Source organism: Platalea leucorodia (genome assembly GCF_965183815.1).
Source record: "Platalea leucorodia genome assembly, chromosome: 6".
Classification (NCBI taxonomy): Eukaryota; Metazoa; Chordata; class Aves; order Pelecaniformes; family Threskiornithidae; genus Platalea; species Platalea leucorodia.
Window position 1 is genome coordinate 70,182,520 of NC_138828.1, and position 20,700 is coordinate 70,203,219.

At 36.6% G+C, this 20,700-nt stretch overlaps 1 protein-coding gene across 5 annotated transcripts in view; it reads right to left on the minus strand.

Annotated features, from left to right (window-relative positions):
* Positions 1-1,489: 1,489 nt before the first annotated feature.
* CPEB2 (cytoplasmic polyadenylation element binding protein 2) overlaps positions 1,490-20,700 on the minus strand; it is a gene marked incomplete at both ends in the record, with an annotated part of 51,487 nt that continues 32,276 nt past the window's right edge. For all 5 annotated transcript variants that reach the window (XM_082315515.1, XM_082315514.1, XM_082315512.1 and 2 more), the window contains 6 exons: positions 1,490-1,717; positions 6,455-6,636; positions 8,439-8,553; positions 8,850-8,968; positions 15,717-15,806; positions 17,418-17,588. In XM_082315515.1, the coding sequence (XP_082171641.1) occupies positions 1,490-1,717; positions 6,455-6,636; positions 8,439-8,553; positions 8,850-8,968; positions 15,717-15,806; positions 17,418-17,588 (905 nt within the window). The remainder of the gene's footprint in view (positions 1,718-6,454; positions 6,637-8,438; positions 8,554-8,849; positions 8,969-15,716; positions 15,807-17,417; positions 17,589-20,700) is intronic.

Here is a 20,700-nt window from a genome sequence, read left to right on the forward strand (position 1 = left end):
TACTAGAACTCCTTCATTAAAATAAAAACACTATCCTTGACTGTCAAGTAGCTACTTTTCATGCAACAGTGACCCCAGTTTGACAGAAGACCACAACGCACACAGGTCAAACATGTAAGCAAGATTTTTTAAGCCAAATTTCACTGTTGTCTTAAAGGTAAAATTTAGTTTGTTATGCAACTAGCCGTCTGTATATTACACCTTCTCCATTTTGACTTTACTTAGATTTAATTTCTAAAGCATTACGCATTCTTATATAAGTCTATTTTTGTATGCATTCGTCATGGGTTTCACATTTGGTGACTGGTTATCAGTGTGCTGGCCATCTTTGGTTTGTAGAGGAAATCTTAACCATGAACAATCAAGGGGGCTTAAAAGAATTTTTTAACTGCTAGCTTTTTACTCAAACTTGTATCTATACTACATCACGCCACATTAAGTAGAAGCACACATCACAAAATTGCACAGGGATTACAATATTACATCCAGTCTGCATAAAATTGAATTCCACTACTGACCAGGTCACAAAATGGCTGCACTTTCTAGTCTAAAACTAATTTGCATATTGTACACATGTAGGACATTTTTTTACTTCAGTCACAATAATGCATGCAAGTTTGTTTTTTGTAACAAATTTTGTAAATTTGCTCATGCTACCTAGTTTCAAGAGAGCCTTTTTTGAACATTTGCAATAACTCACCTCTTGTTAATTAATAGTTCTAGTGCATGCATATGGTGTATACAGGTAAGTAAACATGCAATTTTTTCACATTCTAAAACTATGGCAGTTTAGGCCATATTGTGCTGCCTGCATTTAATCTGTAATGCAGTGTGTCTTAAACGTTTCAATCCCGTATTAATAGGTGGCATTACACATAACACCTATATAGCAGCAAAGCTAATACAGCTTGTGATTAAAAATGTTTAAAAATAGCTAATAAATCAGATTATCTTGAGGTATTATTTCTTGCAAGTCAAAATGGAGAGCAAAAAATCAACCCTAATTTTTAGTTTATGTATACACTGAAAATAGCAACAACAATAAAAATAAGCTTTTTGTAGCAGACATATTCCATCTTCACTATTTTGCTACCTTTGGTAAATTACTGGGGCAGATCTTGAAGTTAAAAACCCATGTTTAGAAATAAGTGCACGCTTCACCCACTAAATATAGCAGCAGACTGTGTGCCCCTACGCAAAAACATTCTCATATCTAGTTTTAACTTTACATATAAAAATAACTTGGAGAAAATACAAAAAAACATTTTATTTTAACATGAAAATATCACAAAAATTAGTAAGCCTGAGATGTAGGGTTTTGGTGAAAAACAAGAGGCTTGTAGTGTTTTGGCTGCTGATAAAGATGCATGTATTGATAGCTGGGGTGAAAAGCAGAAGAATGCACTTATTTCTTCTGCATGTCAGTATCTTCAAACACAGTAAGCCACATGCACCCTTCTTTCCTTATGTAGATGCTGGTTCACCATGTTTAATTCCAGCGGAAGTGGATCTGACGTGGGCGGTCAGCCCCCTCCTTTACCAATGGCTTATGGAATTCACGTCCTGCACGAGAGTGGATATTTGCCCAACAAAACTCACAGTAATACTGCAGGCAAGTGACATTGGCACAAAAGAAAGGAGCAAACTTTCCACCGCATCGTGCACCCTGGCATTCGTCACACATCTGGTCATCCAACACATATGGCTTTACCTCCACCTGTTGGAGTAAAACAGAAACAATTCCAGTTAATACCTATTCCTACTTAAAGTTATATGAGGGCATTCAGTTTTTTCTGGTTTAAAAAAAAAAACAAACAAAAACCCAGAAGTCTGAAATCAGACATATTAATGCCCTTATTTAACTAATAAGTTATTACTCTTTATCATTTATCAGCTACAGATCTATCCATGCAGTAAGCAGAACACTTCAAGGCAGATCTTTAGAAGTACGCCATATATGTAATAAATAGCTACATCAGAACCTCTCCTTAATTTATTCTGGAAGGATGATCTTGGCAAATGATAACATGGAAGTAGGTGTAGAAAACAAGCAAACAAGCCCAAAGATCTCCCAACTAATCTAATCAGCTCCCAAACATACCCCAACATGACATCCAATTCTGTACTGTTTAGCAAAAAATAACTGAACATACACGAATGTAACCATTTATACATTAACCTTTTTTAAGATATAAGTCTCTGCATGTACTACTTCCTTGTGCAAATTAACAGTACTGGACAGGCTGGAATACAGATCTTTTAGCGCTCCTGTTCCCTGTAAATTCACTCCCTATTTCTAAAATGTGGTCAAATTTGGAGCTACAGATTTTGGTCATCTATTACTTTTCCTTTTTGTGGCTTTGAGGTGTACAGAAATTTGTATTCAATGTATTTCTGAAAATATTTTTAAAAGACCATTTTGCAAGTCTACAGCCTGCTAGAAACACCTGTCTTCCACAGCTTCTTTCTCCCAAACTCATCTGACTGCCAGAATGGAAAAGTGGCAGGAGTCCAGTGGTAAATTTGCATTATGTCTTTGCGTAACTGAACTGTTCCAGACTGTGATCAGACAGGAAGAACAATGTCATAATAAAACACAAAATGAGTTGACCCCATCATTAAGAATGTATTGTTGTCTTTCACATTTTCCTCACTTTTAAAGACAGTATTTTCTGCCTTTTGTTGGCAAAAAGAGTTATTCCAGTTCATAGGAAAACTCACTGCTCTAAGAGATTTTTTTCTGAGATACTATTACAAGAATGCTACATAGAGACATCGACTTTATGTACTATACTCAGCCAAAATATGTTTGAAATAATAAGAACTTTAAAATGCTATTTTTTCCATTGTGTCTCTAGAGGAAAAAATTTACACATACAGCTACCCACCCAAAAGTCTTACAGCACAACAGTCTTCATGTTCTTAGCTTCAGAAGCAGAGGTCATACTTGACATGTCAAATGCAACTATGTTTGAAATAGAGTATGCTTCTTCCAGTCATCTATACTCAGTACAAGCTCTACATCTTATTTCACTACAACGACCTGCCTTATCACAAATTACACTCAAACTTTCCAATAAACGGGTACCTTATGCGGTAACTGTGTGTGTGGTTCAAAATTACTGAAAGCATGAAGCAGCATATATTTCAAGCTTCGGTGCATTAATGCACCAAGATCAGTATGAAGATGATTTCAAATGTATTAGAGAAACACTTTGGGGAATGGAAGTATTACATGAAGTGGACGCAGACTGCTGGCATATGAAAGTTAACAACACTTTAAGGAATTGTTTGGAGCTGAAACTCCAAACGAGTTTCAAGGAAATGTTTGGAGCTGAGCTTTCATATATGCTAAAACAGGATGAGGAGCACTTCACTGAAGAAAAACATCTGTTAGAGAAACTAAACATACCTACACATCAGAAGAACTGGAGAGAAGCTGCAGAGTACTTAGGTAAGGAAGAAGTTAAGATCACAGACAATGTTTGTTAAGTGACGGTGACACTAAGATTTCCAATTAAGGTAGGAAAAGGTATGTGCAAAAAAATTGCTATAAATACTTTGAACTAAAGTTCAGAAGGATAAATAGGTGAACTGCAAAATTTAGCAATGAAAAAAGACTTTTACACGGACAAAACTGATTATGAAAAGAATGTGAAAGGACAGCAGTCCTACAGAAACTGGATATAACTGGTATAGAAAGGCTATGCTAAGGTAAAGGGTAGGAGAACAGCCTGCCTCTAAAATGTCAGTGAAATATGTAATATATTGCTTTATTGGCCAGCATATATCTCAGATGAAGGCAGTAACCGAAGTAGGACTATCTTCCTCATTTACAAAAAACAGTGGTTTACGGATTTGTACAAATTGTTTGCTCATCTATAAATCAGCAGTAATACTGATTTCAGAATATTTTCAGAGCCTGAAAAGTCATTAGTGTATAAACTCCATGGAGCAAAAAACTATTTCTGAAAATAGCTTTTTTTCATACTTTCAGAAACAGCTAAGAGTTAAGGTGTTCCCTAAAAAGAGACCATTCTCTATTACTCCTCAGTAATGCAAATAACTGGGTTCTATAAATATATATATGTAATTACATAAATAATAAGAACTGATCGTATGATTTAATTAGAGAAGATGATTTAAAAAATAAAGATTAAAGACCCTCTGAAATAAACAAAGACGTTCATAAACCCTCCCCATCACAAGGCTTAAAGACAAATCTATTAAAATACTTAGATTTGGCCCTGCTGTATCTTGCAAGTGAAACACCTCAGGAGTTGCACACATTTTTCATAATAAGAAAAAACAAGGATGCTAATAAATGCCAAAATTCCAGATTTAAGAGAATACTTGAGCCAAAAAAATAGTTTTCAAGAATTAGAAAAGCAATACTAAAGAAAGAACACAAATTACAACAATCAAAAAAACCTATGAGAATTCAGATATTTAAAGAGAAAGCCTAGAGCTTGCTTCCCTCTCCCCTGCAACCTCTCCAGCCCAGGAACAGCTATCTACAGATACTAATTATACTTGTTTCTTCCCTTTTTTTTTTTTTTTTTTTGTAATAGTGATTGACTGAAGAAATCATTTGACTACTGTTTTTAGAAATTAAGTCTCATGGATATAACTCAAATGCTGTGCCTCTGAAATATAGTATTTGGGGTAGATTTTGTGGTTTTTTTTTTCCCCGTCCAAGCTCCAAGAGGCCTGCAGCACATGCCCACTGTTTTATCGGAGATTTACTGTCCATTCCCCTTTAAGTATTTCAGTGTCATGTCACACATTAACAAGTTATATCCCTTTCTCCGCAAACAGCAAGCACTGCCATTTCAGACGCCTGCTTGGCATCCAAAGAGCCCTTAAAATCTCTGGTGACCTATCATAAAAAAAACAAACCAACAAAAAAACCTACTTGGCAGTGCAGCTTTCAAAGGCAGGTTCATGCCTTCCTTTCTCTTATAAGATGGCACTGCCAGTCTACCATTTACTCCTCTGCTGCAAACGACACTCCCATGGGAAGAAGACCACCAAGACAAAAGTGTCCCCTAGTTTACAGGGTTCAAGCCCATGTCTCTCACCTTTGAGGGAGAGCTAGTTTGGATGGGACCCAACTGTCCACCTCTAATTTTAAAGCTAGGTCACTTCACAGCCAAATGCACTATAGATGGTTCCTGAAACGCACTAAGCTATACCCAGTTCTGAAGCTAAATGACCCATTTAGCATTTCTGTAGGAGTTCTGGATTCTGGTCATTACTCCCATTTTGTCCAAATACTCAAATGCAAAATGATTAATAGTTTTATTTCCCCTCACACAGTCACATTGTCAAGGCCATTTTTCCTGTTACGTAATTGGCCAAAAGGTAGAGCTATTAGTCAAAGTCAGCTGCAAGTCACAAGGACAGCATCCCACCAGCAAAATGTAGCCCTCACATCATAATGTGAAGCCTAGTTCACTACCCAAATTCAGACCCGCTCATCCTCTGGAAAGGACAGTATTTGGGGATTTCAGCTCACTAGGCAACTGGTATCTGAGAGACAGATGTAAAGCTGTACTACTCTGTCTGTTTGAAAGGAGAGAAGCACATGCTACCTCCCTACAGCAGACTTTTGTTAACTGTACTACTTTCTTTTTCCTGTGTCTTTGATCTGTAGAGGAGACTGGACCTTGAACTACTTTACTTACTCAACCCTTCTTCCTCCAAGACCTTTTTTTTTTTTTTTTTTTGGTAAAAGAACATCTATTAATACCAGTGACTACCTCTGCAGCTCTTGACATCAAAACTAGTGACATTTAAAACTGACATAATTTAGATGCCAGTTTTCTTTGCTACTCTTATACTTCTAATTAGGAGTAATGAAGTTGACTAGTCCTCTTAATAAAAGTTAGTTTTGCTACAGCTAGCAATAAGCATCTGTAGCAACCAGAAATGTACATTGGTAAATACTAAGAAGACTCTCTGAAACAGAATGGATGAGACGTTTTGTATTTTAGGTGTTGAGCTTGATTGATTTTCTGAGGTGCTGAGCACTGACAATTATGGCTGAAATTAAGGGCAGCTGCAAATATAAAGCTAATCTGAAACCAATGAATAGTAGTTTCCTATGAATGACAGAGGAATTATCACAGTATTTGGTTTCATTAGAACAAGGGAGAGAAAAAGATTTTCAAGCCCTTTGCTCATACACAACAAAACCAGGAACTCCAGAATGGAAAGAACATATGGTCTAACATATGTCCAAGGAACAAACTGCTGCTCTGTGGAATGCATGTCGCTCGTTTGGGGCCATTCGCTCTTTAACTCTTGGAACTAGTGGAGTTACAGGAATACTAAAAGAAATGTAGAAGCTGGCATGAAAGCCAATCAAATGCAATGTTACCACACCCTCAGAAGTTCCTTTAGAGACCATCATTCTCGTATTTATTTATGTTTTAATTTCTGTGTAACTTACTCGTTTATCAATATCGCCATGCTGAAGTTGAACAAACCGAGCACTGATGGCAGCAATATAACTCTGCTGATTGGAAAAAGCAACACGTCCAGCACCTTTTGGATATTTCAGCTCAGGGTCAGTATCAATTCCTGCGTAACAAACTCCACCATAGAGACGGTCCATGATCATAGCCAGTTCCACTATTAAGAAACAAAACAACGTTCATTTAAACTGTTTGTACAGTACAAACTTTAGATAACATGCTTGTATTTAAAAATACTAGAAAAGTTAATTTTAATAATTAATTTTGCAACAGCCGATGTAACAGTAATAACAAGAAACACAAAAACATATTAAATAAGCTATGAAATATGCAGCAGACAGATCTTTCACACTGTGGGTACATACATCCAAGGAACAATGGAATTCTAAGTCCTTGCAGTCCTTGATAACCTGGAACTGAAATTCCAGGGCAGTTTTCTTCAGGGGATTACAGCAAAAGACTTTTTGGGCAGGCATGGAATGTAAGCTGTATAAAATAGATCCACATGCCACAAATTCCTTGGTACATGTTCTCTGACTGTCCTAATGCTCTATGTCCTACTTGAATTTAAAGATGTAGTTAGCATCTTTTCATCAGCCACAAAGAGCTTGATTACCTCTACAGTGCTACACTTACCATAGATACTGAAGTTCACAGAAACAAAATTCTCACATTTTATAGATCAAGTATTTTAGCAATCCTCTAGTAATATTTTATACTGAATTCAGTTTTGCAATTCATTTAGGTGGAAAATACTAATTTTTTCAGCATTAGTATCCTCTGTATTAGGTTATAAAGGTGTCAGCAGTCATTGATGTTCAATAGTTGTTTGAAAAGTCTCCTAAAGTTTTACTGCTTTTGTGAAGTCATGGTTCTTATTTCACAATGCCATAAAAATTTCATTTTCACATATACAGGGCATTTGAAAGCTAAGCATAAGAATGCATCCATTAAATTTATTTATCACAGACATTCAGAACGGTAATCTGGAGTATTTGTACTGAATTTAAAGAAAAATTAATCTGCAGTTGGAACATCCTGTGTTTATGCTCATTTACAGAGCTTGTACTACAGTCAAAAGTACAGTCTTAAAAGTAAAATAACAGAAAAGCTTGAGCATTGCAGGTCCAAGATAGAAAAATTTAAGATTCTTTATACCCCAAATTTGAACTATCACTTCTTGGTTCTCCTACATCTTCCATCTGAAAGCTCATCTTTCTGTAAGAATAAAATTCATTACAAACTATGGAAGACTAATGAAATCCAGGAGTCATTCTAAAAGAAAACGGGAGTTGAACCACTGTATGCTATGCTTCTACTTCCAACACTCACTTCAACCTACTTACTAGAAGGTCACCATAAAATATGGGGACAAGAGTCTAGAAAGAGTCCTGCAATCTCATATAGTGTTGTGCCATACAGACTGCGCTAGCTGTCTGAATTTCTTCCTTTTCTCCTCTATTCCTACTCCTTCAAGTACTTCTTCATCACCTGTGTTTTTGTTTTGTCCATATTAGCAAGAGTAACTGCAACCTCATAGTAGTAGAAGAGTAGCTAACGCACAATGACAAGCAAGTACAAATAGAGCTCCACATATTCATGGAGCATGGCAGAGAGGTTTTCATAGCATTATTTTAAAAAAACCCAAACCTCTTTCGTGACATAGTTTACACTACAGTTTTGCTAATATGATCAAAAACTTTTCTACAGTTTTAGACATGTAACAGTTTCCAGTAAATCTCAATGATGAACACTGATTTATGGCCAAACCCAGATGAAAACAGTTACTAGAGAAATGTAAGAATACACGAATATTGTACTGTGCTTATAACTATCATGACAGTCTTCTATTTTTGTATGTATATATCTATATCCATACATAACTATACAGAAGTATGCATGGTTCAAATTATTTCCATTAATCTCCTACTTTTAAAAATAGCCACAGATTATACTCACCAGCTCTTAATGGTCTAGGGACTCCTCCAACAAAAATTGTTTTTCGAGGATCAAGCGGCTGGGAACCATCCATCACAAAGTCACTATCACTTAGATTCCAGGGACGGATCTGAACCTATTGAATTGGGAAAGAAAATAGTATGCTACTTTAAGTTTCATTATATCATGGATTTAAGTTCATCAGCCTATATAAATTATCAAACCGTCATAACCCCATTAGCTTAGCATATCTAGGTGCTCTGTTTTAATCCTATTAATTCAAAACACTACAATTTTAAAATCATCCAACTGTTCCAGATGTTGAGCTCTCACAACAGTAGTTTGCTTTTGATTATTTTCATTTTCATCATTTCAAATGCAGCTTTAGACAGATGGCAGCTATAGCCTCCAGGCCATCTACTGTTTACTTACTGGCTTGTCCTTGATAGTAGGACTGGAAACACATAGATAGAGCTTTCCATCTTCTTCAATGCAGGCATCAATCAGGGCCTGAACAGAACTCTCTTCTTGGAACAGGAGGAACGCATAACCTGGGAAAAAAGCCAAACCAACTGATATTTTTCCTCTTATCTTTATTTTTCTTAATCATCTTTGCCAGTGACTTTTCCATACAAATGTGTTTACTCCAAAAGTAAAAGAAAGTCAAACCAATTCTTTATTAGTCATCTTCTTTAACTATGTACTACCTTGCCATGATCAACAGAACTTCTATCCTTAAAATAATTGTCAAAAGACTAATAACCAAATAAAAGCAAACATGTCTGCTCTATAATGTACTGGAAGTCTAGGCTGAGCATAATTCATTGGCAGCAATGGACATTATACAATGAAAATCCGACTTGGCACGAAGGACTAATCTCTATTCTAGAGATTAGATCAAAGTACTTTGTTACATAAGTGACCCAGCAAACCTCCCAAACACTACAAAAATAGGAATTAAAATGCTTATTTAATGCTACAGTAAAAACAGTCAGACAAGCAAAGAACCTCACACTTTAGAATACTTTAACAGTTACACTATAATGATATATACAAAATTTGTTACTTTACAGGTGCCCGATAGCACAATCAGGGTTGTATTCTAAAACAAACTTTAAAAGGACCACAAATCCACATTTCTTTCTGACATTACCACCAAGTGTGGAATTTTCATGCAAAGTTATGTTTTATTACTTGGATGGAAAAGTAAATGCTGAAGGAGCTGCTGTAGAGTGGGCTTGGCAAGAGGGAGTGTGGCTCCTTTACCAAGCCGTTTGGAAATGATACTGTATTTCTGAGAGAAGCTAGTTAACCACTGGCAATTTCTTATTGCAAACAGACAGTGTAGGTCATCAAGGCAAAGATAGCAGGGTGCATCTTGAAGAGCATTAAAGAACCAATGTGTTAAGAAGAATGTAAGATTAGAGAAACAAATGCACGACTGATCTTAGATATATGGGAACAAAAGTAGGATTCAAAGAAAAAGCTGTAAGGCCTATACTGGTCTTTTTAATAACTTGGACCTCATTTCTTACCCCTCATACTACGGTCCTATCACAGCTACCTGCAAGGGACACATAACAAGGTTTTATGTATTCTATATTTTTATGTAAATCTTACTTAGTTTCTTAACAAATATGCTGTAGGGAATCTTTGGGCTTGGGCTAAAGCATTTCCTTGTGAAGTCCATTTTTCATTGCTGAACAGTATTTTTTAGTGACAATCTGTTTAACTTAAGCTTAATTAGCAATTATTTAGGTTCAAAATCTGTTTTAATGGGGATATCTTTCAGTATTTATCTTAGAATTTAAAATCCACATATTACCCATGCAAAACTCATTCACTGAATGAGGGCGTGTGCAGACTGGCATGGGTAAGTGAAACCAGACCCGTGTAACTGTCTTTACTTGTGTAGAAGCCAGGCACACACATTCCTGTTTGAATGGAGAGCTCAGTACAAGAATGATGGCAGTGCAAGAACTTGATTAATCAAAGGGAGGGCTAAATGCACATTATACCAACTAAGGGATCAGACATACAAAGTAAGACTCACAGCCAGAAGCAAGTAAAATATTTTGCCAGATGCTGATTTTCCATCAGTTCTTACCCTAAAGCAAATCAAGGGTACTGCCGTTTAGGTCCTGATAGATAAAGATGGTCAGTGTCTCCACATGATCTACCACCTGTAAGTCTGCAGCTATTAATATGCTTAAATGTGGCAGCTTGTAAAAAGATAGAAAATTCAAATACAAGAACTTGATAAGGGAACAATTAGGATTACTATATCCTTCCACACTTGAAATAAAAGGAAAGCAATACCAAAACTATTCGTTAATACTGCCTTCTCAATGTTATCTGCAAAACATGTACCCATGTCTGGGTTCATCCCACTTAATTTTAAGCATCAGACAGGCTTATGTCATGAGCTTAGCTGTACTACTCCCCCTCTGAAGACACAGAGCAAGTTAGGGTATAGTCTGTACTGTCAAACTGGTCTGGCTGTAGTTCTGCTCCACAGCTCTAGCCCTTCGATGATTTACAATGAATTTTAGTTTGCTCCCCAAGCCTAGCCTGGAGGAAAACAACAAGTTCTCTTGATGAAGAAAACCAACTAAAGAAGATAAATTGCTCAGCTCCCTCATTTTATAGCTATATACAGAGACAGCAAATCCCTTCCAAAGAATGCTAGACTTGCACAGTTTGCATACAAACCACTCTCCATCACTTGCCCTAGACCAGGGCGCACTTCCTGGCACAAATCAATTATACATTAGCCATAGACTTCTCCAAAGAGCACCAGTTACAGAGGCAACCAGCCTATATTCATTAGCTAGAAAGAGCTTGCAAAGGGAAACTACACTCTTATCTTAGGCACTTCATTTAGACATCCTAAATTAGGGCTCTTCTTGTTACTACAGCTACCACATGCCAACAACTGTATGGCACAAATTTTATTCTTACCCCTTTCTGCTTTCTCAATATACGCTTTTATTGGATTATTTTTCACCTTAACATCCATAACTCATGAACTATTGTGGATGTTTAATGTCTGCAAAGCTAGTATAGCGGTGGTAAGTCACATGCATAAGTATGATGAAAAAGATGAAGTGCCTAACTAGTCTTTTTGGAGTAGTACTGAACTACAGTTACTGTGTGCGACAGAAAGTACACGTCACAGTGAAATGTGGTGGGGAGATAGGGGGGTGAAGAGTAGGAGGTGTTTCACTGTACTACAAAACAACTTAACTCCCTAGTTTCTTGTTTTTTTTGGTGTACCACATCAGTCATTTAATTTTAACAGCTTCACACCCAATAGCAATGCAAGTTGTTTACAATGGAAAAGCAAAGCTACTCTAATAGTTTTCTTTGAAGGAAGTTGCTTCATACCTTTGGGTCATATGTACACCAACAGTAGCAATCAGATATTACTTGCCAAGAGACAAAGCTTTTATGTTTTGTACATATTTCACAGGGTGAAAAGAATTAGATGAAACACAGTCTTATAAAAATTTCTTGTTCTTGTGCACCTCCACCAGAATTTATGCCTCCTTTGGGAAACAAAGTTCAGGTAAGCCCTGTTAGTGTTTATCACTTAATGAAATTCCTCTGCATAACACTGGAACTATTACTAATACTCCTGTTTTCAAAGGCAACCAGTGTGGGTGACTTTGATAATACCTGTCCTCGGAAAATTACCTCAAATAATAAACAAATCTTTCTGGAGATGATAATTGGCTTTAGAACTACATTCCCTGATATCTAAAGATACTGCATTGGTTACAGTCATCCTTACTGAGCTGACACCTCTCTTAATGAAACCAGACCAAAATATGAAGTAATTTTTTTTCTTTTTAATGTATTGGGTCAGCACTGGAAACAGAAAGCCCATCAGATAAGTTTGAAGAGTCCTAGCTGTATTACCAAATTAAACCTTATAATTTTTTTTTAATTTATTACATAAAGAACGAATCAAAAGCAAAGCATTCTAGACTAGATTCACACTGGTAGCTAACACAATTTTCTTAGCAAGGTATAATTTTTTTATTTCATAGTAATACGGAAGTTTACCAGAAGGAGAAAGGACGCTTCTGCTATGCATACTCTGTGTAGAAATCAGAGAGCAGCTTTAAGTTCTATCGAACTCCAGTTAACTCCTATCGCCAGTGGCTTAGAGAAGGAGTCAAGAAACTCAGTGCAAGCCAGCATGGCACCGTCCATGCCAGTCAGTACTGCTTGATTTTGTTTTGGGGTTGGTTCCTCTACTGTCCTGACAGACTCTCCCCAGAGGAGACTAAATGGCTTCAGTGCAGTGCAATTCTTACCCGCAGAATACTGCGCCTTAGCTTAAATCAGAAAGAATCAGTGTAAACTGCAGGTTAATACAGACAATGGATCTACATTTGAGGATGGGAATAATTCACATTTGGGGAGGACACACATTTAATCTACTCCTCTTTAAAGAGATCCCATCACCATATTAATTAAATTTAATCTTTAAAACATAAATCTTTCACTTGTTCAGTTTAGTCATCTTTGGTGGAGAATTAACTCCAAAATACACTTGAAGTGAAAAAATGCAGGCTGATACAACTGTAATGTAGTTATTAGCTGAGGCACTTTTGAGTAGGGGGGAGCAGGATTCACTTCAAGATCCAAACACCTATTTCCATATTTCTGCAGTGACTGTTTAAGCTCCTACCGTAGTACAGAGATCCAGTTAATGTAGTCAGTGGTGACTGAACAGTTACTCAGCTGACCACGTGGGACATGGAGGTGTCTGGCACCATCTATCCTCTATAGGGCTTTGCCAAACCTTCAGCTGGTGCTCCAGAATGGTGTGGGGCTTCAATAAGTGCCGCGCCACATTTGCGAGATCTTTTACATATCCTCGGTTTGGGTAAATTATTCAAGCTCAATGTGCTTATGTTACGGCAACCTGAATAGCCCCCTACACTCCACTGACTGCATTGGCCAGATTCCCACTGATTAAAGGAAGCTTAGACACCAATCACACATGAAGACACCTACAGTGACTTGCCTGAATCCAGAGTTCAATCCTACCCAGTGTGATCAAATAAGCTGGTAACAAGTTAAACAGAACTTGGATGGAGCTGGGGTTTTGCTTCTTAAACTAGAAACAGAACATTTTCAACCTAATTTTTTCAGTCAGTTCTAAATTAGCAGTTAAGAGCCTTGAATAAATGAAGCTACTGCACAACTGCTGTGATAGAAGGCAATAGAAACACCCAGACAATTAGAAAAGGCTGGGGATACTGTCCTGTTTAAATCAGATTATCCTCTGTTTGATATGGACTATAAATAGTAGAGAGCACACAAACAGCTGGGCATATTCTGGAAGGCCTTCTTTGGATTTGCATATCCTCATGGCATCATTTCTTTGAGAACTTCATTATCATAAGGAGGAGTCCTCACCTCAGCAAGTTGCTTTGGACATGTGTATTGTTTCATAAATAAGTATATTTGCCAACTACGTAATAACAGGAGTTATGATAAACACTGGCGAGTCAGAAAGGAAGGAATTCTCCATTACAGTTGGCAGATCACTTACAGACTTCGTACTTTGATCTCAACAGAATCATTTTTTTCCACTTCAGAACAGAGTTTCCTTGTAAGATTAGTGTCAATTTTTTAAAATTCCTGTTTTCTTTGGGCCTAATTTTGTGATGAACCAATACAAAATGTAATTGGTTAAGAACAAGCAGTTCGTGTTTCTCAGGAGGCAGCCAGCCTTGATGAATCAGGACACTTTTTGCATTTCTTCAAGCAAGGAAATACTTATTATGAACATGGCCTTCCCTCAGGACTTTCTGTAAGCAGAGAGCCTGGAAGGAACCACAGCCTGGAAAACTGAACAAGAGTAGGAAAAAAAAAAAAAAAAAAAAAAAAAGGAGCAAGCTGTATCTCTTCACCACAGAGAAGACTATTACGTAAATCAGTTCAGAACTGGACAATTCTGAGATGTCTTTGGAAAGTAATACCATGTCAAATCTCTAATGAGACTGAACAAACAAAGTACACCAGCAGTTAGCAGTTTCAGACATCTTATTAAATACATGTATACATTGTTCTTGCCTGCACGCATGAGCAATACTTAAGAAAGACAAATTTTTAAGAAATTCTTCTACAAAATAATCATGGGCCACATCTATCGCACTGAAAAAACAGATATAAACACAGTAATATTCAACAGTTAACAGTGAGTTATATTTCCAGCATATCTACAAAGAGAAACCTATGCTGTATTTTAAATGTTAGGTGAGCTTACAAAAAAATATTGAATAATGTAGTAAACTGAAAATTAGAATGTAAGTTTTAAGATTGAAGAGCAGTAAGTGCTATTAAATTTCAAATAAGTATCAGTTAATCATGGGAAATCAACTTAACACCTAGTTCGCAAGTGTTTCCTGAATTAATTAGATCAGACTGAAGTTCTTCTATTTGTATTCTCTGCTTTTAAAAAGCTCTGCTTATAATACAGATTTTTTTTTAACTGTGGTGATTATAAATATTCCAACGATATCAAAAAGCTTTATTAAATGAGGAAGTCTCGAAATACATCCTTAAGATGTTCAGATGCTGAGACAGGACTATATCCTTGGAAATGAATGCCAGAATCTATTCCTTTCAGGTAAGAATATATTACATCTTCTCTCTTCTATATATTCATCACAGACTCTGTGAGATGCATCTTCCTCAAGGAGTTCCTCAAAAATTTCTCTTGGTAATTTATGAAAAGAGATGCACTCCTTAGGATAATCAAATTTAATTTGACAGTAGCTTTGTGTATCAGGCTGACAATCAAAAAAGCCAAAGTTTCTTTGTCTTAGAATTTCCATGTAGTGTTCATATATACTATTCAAATACTTTCAATTCCATTTCCCACTCTTTAGAGGACCCATCTGGGATAATAATCCCGTCTTTTCCCCAGCACAGATGGTCAGATAAATAAATGAAGAATCACTTTATAAAGGCACTATACCTTCTTTTGTCACCTCCAGGGAAGGAATGAATTGCTGCTATGAATGAACTATATAATGCTGATCCGATAGATGGGAAATCAGAATATGGAAGATCCTTCAGGAGTCTAGCACTGAACCAGGCACAGTACTAAAACAACACTCTCAGGTTTTAGACATGGTATGTAAAGGAACCATGTCTGAACCTGCAGAATTAACTGTTCACAGGGATTGTAAATTATACCCTTTGGAAAAAGACGAGACAGTTTCCCAGAGTAAGATTTGCACTCAGTGACAGGTCAAAACCCTTCAACTCTCTTACCTTTTGGTGGAAAATAGGACTTGCTTTCTGCTTTGTGAGGCCAGTCTACTACCAAAGGCCCAAATCGTCGGAAGCTAGCAGTAATTTCATCTAAAAACAGGTATAATAGTTGCAATTAAAATAAATGACATAACTCAATGAAAAAGTACTATCAAGCAAAAATCTTTGTTTCTAGCAAAGGCTGCCATTTCTTGGGAAAAAAGGAACAAAACTTCCAACTTTCATGAACCAAAAACTTAAACAGACACATCTTCCAAAGTGTTAATATTTACTCAGTATACTTCTGGTGATTTTAAGCTTACGTTTGTTTTTTATTGCTTAATAACAGGAGCATTTCAGAAGCATATGGGCAACTAAAGGCAGTCGTGAAAACTGGTGTGTTACTTCCTTCAATTCAGAATCTGGTTTGACTGCAATCTAAACAATTTACTGTTTAGTGATGTACAGTTCAGAGCTTTGTAGGTAGATACTCATATAATAAGTACCACCATAATCAACATGCTAGCAGGTTCCAGCAGATACCATGCACAGATCAGGCACAGAAACTTGAAATTGCCTATTTGGAGGTGGTTCTAACATAACCGTGAAGAGTCCTGCTGCAAGATCTTCTATGCCCCCTGCACAACTTTGTGATGTCTTTCTAACGCAGCCATTCCTTCCTGTCATTGACTCTAAGAACCTTGGCCATGAGGAAAAAATTAAACCACCCTAAACTCTACAAGAGCAATAACCCATCAAACACAAATACGCTCCATTTCTTTGAGTCGCATCCTGCCATCAGCATATAAACAGTCAGGAAAGATATCTCCATGTGTCTTTGTTTAGCATTTGTATTAAAGGCAACAGTGCACATTTGAATTAGATGCTAAGATGCATCAAAAAAAAGCTGAAGTATATTAAAATAAATCCCTTGCAGCATCACAATGAAGATGAAACCAAAATATGGTCTCTCCATATTTCATATCTGAAAGTTAATTAACGAAAGTCAGCTTATTTGGTTTGCAAGTTACTCTAGGATTACAATGAACCTTGTAAAGGGACTTCTGTTTACATTACAAAGCTAGCATGTAATTTACATTTATCTGCACAGGAGAAACCTAATATTAAACAGCATGATTACTTCAAATCAGCACAATTGTACAAAGCAATTCCAACTGCATCACGTAACAATCTGAGCTTCTGTGGTACATTCTGTGTTCAATGCATCACAGAGTGCTCTGCCACTTGACCTTCCTCTGCCTTAGTTTCTCTATTTATGAACAGGAATAATATTAACCTAAACCATTTCTGAGATCTTCAGGTAACAGTAAAGAATAATTTGAAATTCAATTACTAATAGAAGTTTTCTATGAATAGAAACTAAAGCAGGCACAGACAGAGGACACTATGAAGGGCTAAGATGTATTTGAAATGAATATGCAAGGTAAGCAGGAGCACGAATTCCAGGCATTACATGCAACCACAATCTGCAAGTGCAGAATCAGAGGCAACTGAACCATCTCAAAACCAAAAGAGATGGATGACATAAAATGACATTAAGCTCAACATATCCATCAACTTCTATAAAAAAATATAGTTGTAGCTTTTTACACCACAACATTATTTTCCTGGGTGGATTATTTCTACTACTTCATTTACATTTTTCAAAATGTCTTTCTCTCTCCCTCCAAACTTAGTTTGCTTAGTTTTCAGGCAGCTCACCTTCATCAATATCTGGTGGAAGACCTCCAACAAACACTTTCCGAGAAAAACGCTCAATTCGTTCTCCATTCTGATGAGCTGAATAGCAGGTAGGTGAATTCAAGACTCCAACTTGATCACTATGACCGTCGTCCAGCAAACCATCATCTATTGGGAAGAGGGAAGAACGGCCTTAAAAAGAAAAGATAATAATATACATTAAAATAATTTTGTGGCAGTACATGTTTATGTAATTTTAGGGAATGGGGGAACAGCAGTCTGGAAAGTAAAACTGAAAATATCAAGATACTAGAAAAGTACACATTAGTTTAAAGAAAAATTAAGAAAATGAAAAATGTATTAAACTTCAAGAAGGAAATTCAAGATTGCAAGCTGACATCACTGCATAATACTTCATACTACATTATATTGTAGTTACTCTGCTGCATCCAGTAGGAAAGTAGTAATTTGTTTTTAAATAAAGGGTCTTACTTATGAAGAGATCATATTAAGGGATGCTTAAGTGAGTTTCATTAGTCTGCCTTTGGTTTAGTTTCAAGTTAAATTGGTAACTTCCATCACCTGAATAACTACTGCACGTCTAAAAATCTTACACTTTAATTGAACAGAGGGAAACAGAAAAAACATGTACACAGTTAAGACGTTTCAAACAGAGATGTTTTTTCCTCTGTTTTAAAGGTATCTGATGCTGATAATGTAAGAACAGATTTAAATCCTAAGAAAGCAAAAGAGAATCTTAACAAATGTGCAAAATGTAACACTTGAAAAATGAGTCACAGTGATGATTTATCCTTCTTGCTCTCAAATTTACCACAGTTTTGGAGGGAAGCCTTGTGGTTCTTCCTAACATGTAGCAATCTGCAGTAAGATTATAGTTACCCTGAAAAGCAAGTGTAAAATCCGAGAAGTTCACAGGATGGCTTTGCAAATGCAAACTGATCAAAACAGATGTATAGATGGCAGGGGGGAGTGGAAACATGGTAATTCTGTCCCACTTATTTCCCCCCTATTTCATATTTACAAATTTTGGAGAACTCCAAAATGAAAACACTTGGAAGGCCAGGATATGCATCTTAGCTTATTCAAACTTTCACTGCTTTAGATTAGCAACATAAAGATTAATGGCAGTTTCAAATTCAGAAATCAGTCTTTTAACTGCAAAAAGCCCAAAAAGAAACACTTTCGTGAAGCAAAATAAATACCCCACATCACTATTTCTTCTGAAGTGCAATTTTTCCTGTTTCACTCATTTTTAAAATAATTATTAATTAAACCACTTTCCGAAAACAAGCAAGCAAACAAAACCAAAAAACAACCTAGCACACTTTTGGGAAACAAGTTAATTTCCCATCTCAAATAGCCAACTTCTTCCAGATTCACCCACTGCAAATCCATACGCAGGAGCAGCAGGTCCTTGAACTGAGTCTGCAGAACCTTAACTGTGAGCCATACCGCAGTCTGTAACTTTTATCCCCTCTCAGAAGAATACTACCAGGAAAGCCCCGTAGGAACACCTGCAGACATTGGGCTGATCAGCTAGGGGGTGAGAGCAATATGAAAGCCATTCACTTCCAGAAGACCACCTGAGAACAAAGTGCTTAAAGACAAGGCTGCAGAACAGACAGCAAACATCATGACCAATGACCTATGTTGTGGTAATGCCTAAGGACTCCGATTTGGTATCTAAATCCATAATAAAAATAAAGTACATCAAAAATACCAAATGAAAGCACAAGATGATAGAAAACAACCAAACATAATAAAATGTCACGAGGATCACAAAATAAAAGCAGAACCACAGGACTGTACTAAGTAACAAGGACGGTAACTACAACATCTTTATGCTGGCACTTCACAGTTATGTCTTAAGTAGGCATCCAATGTAGAGGAGTACAGCAAATGCAGAAAGCTGCAGCAGGCTCCTCCTTTCCATTAAGAATGGTGATACGCGCATTTGAGAATATGACTGGGGGGAGCAAGTGATGGCATCCTTGCTTGCTATCATCAGGATGCATTCAACAGCTAAGTAACAGATCAGTAGAGTGCCTCTAAAGTGGAAGCATGTAGCTGGTGCTCAATGGGGCAGAAAAGTGAGGAAGCAAGGGAGGAAGAGAAAGTTAACACAGTTCGAAGAAGCAGCCAGGCAGATTCTTCTTGTAAATCATCTGTTTAGACAAAGACGAGCAAGATCATGCTATAAGGGCTGCAAAAGCTAAGTAATGTGGATATGAGTTTCAGTTACGAAGACCAATAAGAATGATCAGATCTTAAAGATGTCTATGAAGAAGTGGTAAGATCTGGTTACACAATCAAGAAAGCAGGATATAATGATGGATTTCTGAATTACTGATGTGAACGATGGAGAAGATGGAGCTGTTATTGTAGTGACAGTGAAAGGAAAATGTGGCTCATGGAAGAAATAAGAAATTGGAGGAACTCGCAGGAAAACTGCAAAAGTGGAAATTTAAAGAATTTTCACTAATATATGATAGTTATTCTTAACATCTTAAATCTAAAATGACAGTAGTTTAGCTGGGTCATCTTTATAAAAAGCACATAGATTTGCTCTTTACCTCTGCAAGTCTGTATACTGCAGGAAAAAAGAGACTTAAGTGACTTAAAAACATGCCAATTTTAATAAACTTGTTGGCATTAGAATATTGCCACAAAAGCATTTAAGTGTGTTGTTTGTTTTTTTTTTTCCAGTTTTTGTTCTGTTTTTTAGAAAACACCACACAATTTATACCTAAGGAAGGTGTCTCTTCAGACCATGAAAATTATGGTTTTCTGTTTCTCTAAAAGTACTTTTTAGACAATTCCAACTTACAATATACACAAGTATATAGGGAAAAAAATAATCAAAGAATAATCCTCAGAATAATTTATTTTTTACCCACAGACCAATGTTAAAATCTAAGAACAAGGAGAATCTAAAGCTCTCTTCCCAGTACAAATTAAAGCATCAGAACATGTTCTGAAGTGATATCAGAGAGATTAGTTTTACTTTATAATGTCGGTAAAGGTTTGCCAAAAGCACTGTAGCTCCTCAGAGAACTAAGATGACAGAGAGGACAATGGATTAACAACACATTTAGAGGAACATGCTCGATATGACTCCTAGTACTTGTTTCTTCCTCCTCTTCACTTTTAAATGCCTCTCAGATGAAGAGAGCAAAAAGGTAATTTGCTAGGCTTTCACATTTCTCCCGATCACTGTGAATTAAAAGGATAAGCCCATTTAAACACTTGTTTCTTTTTGTTTTATGACAGTGAAAAGAATTAA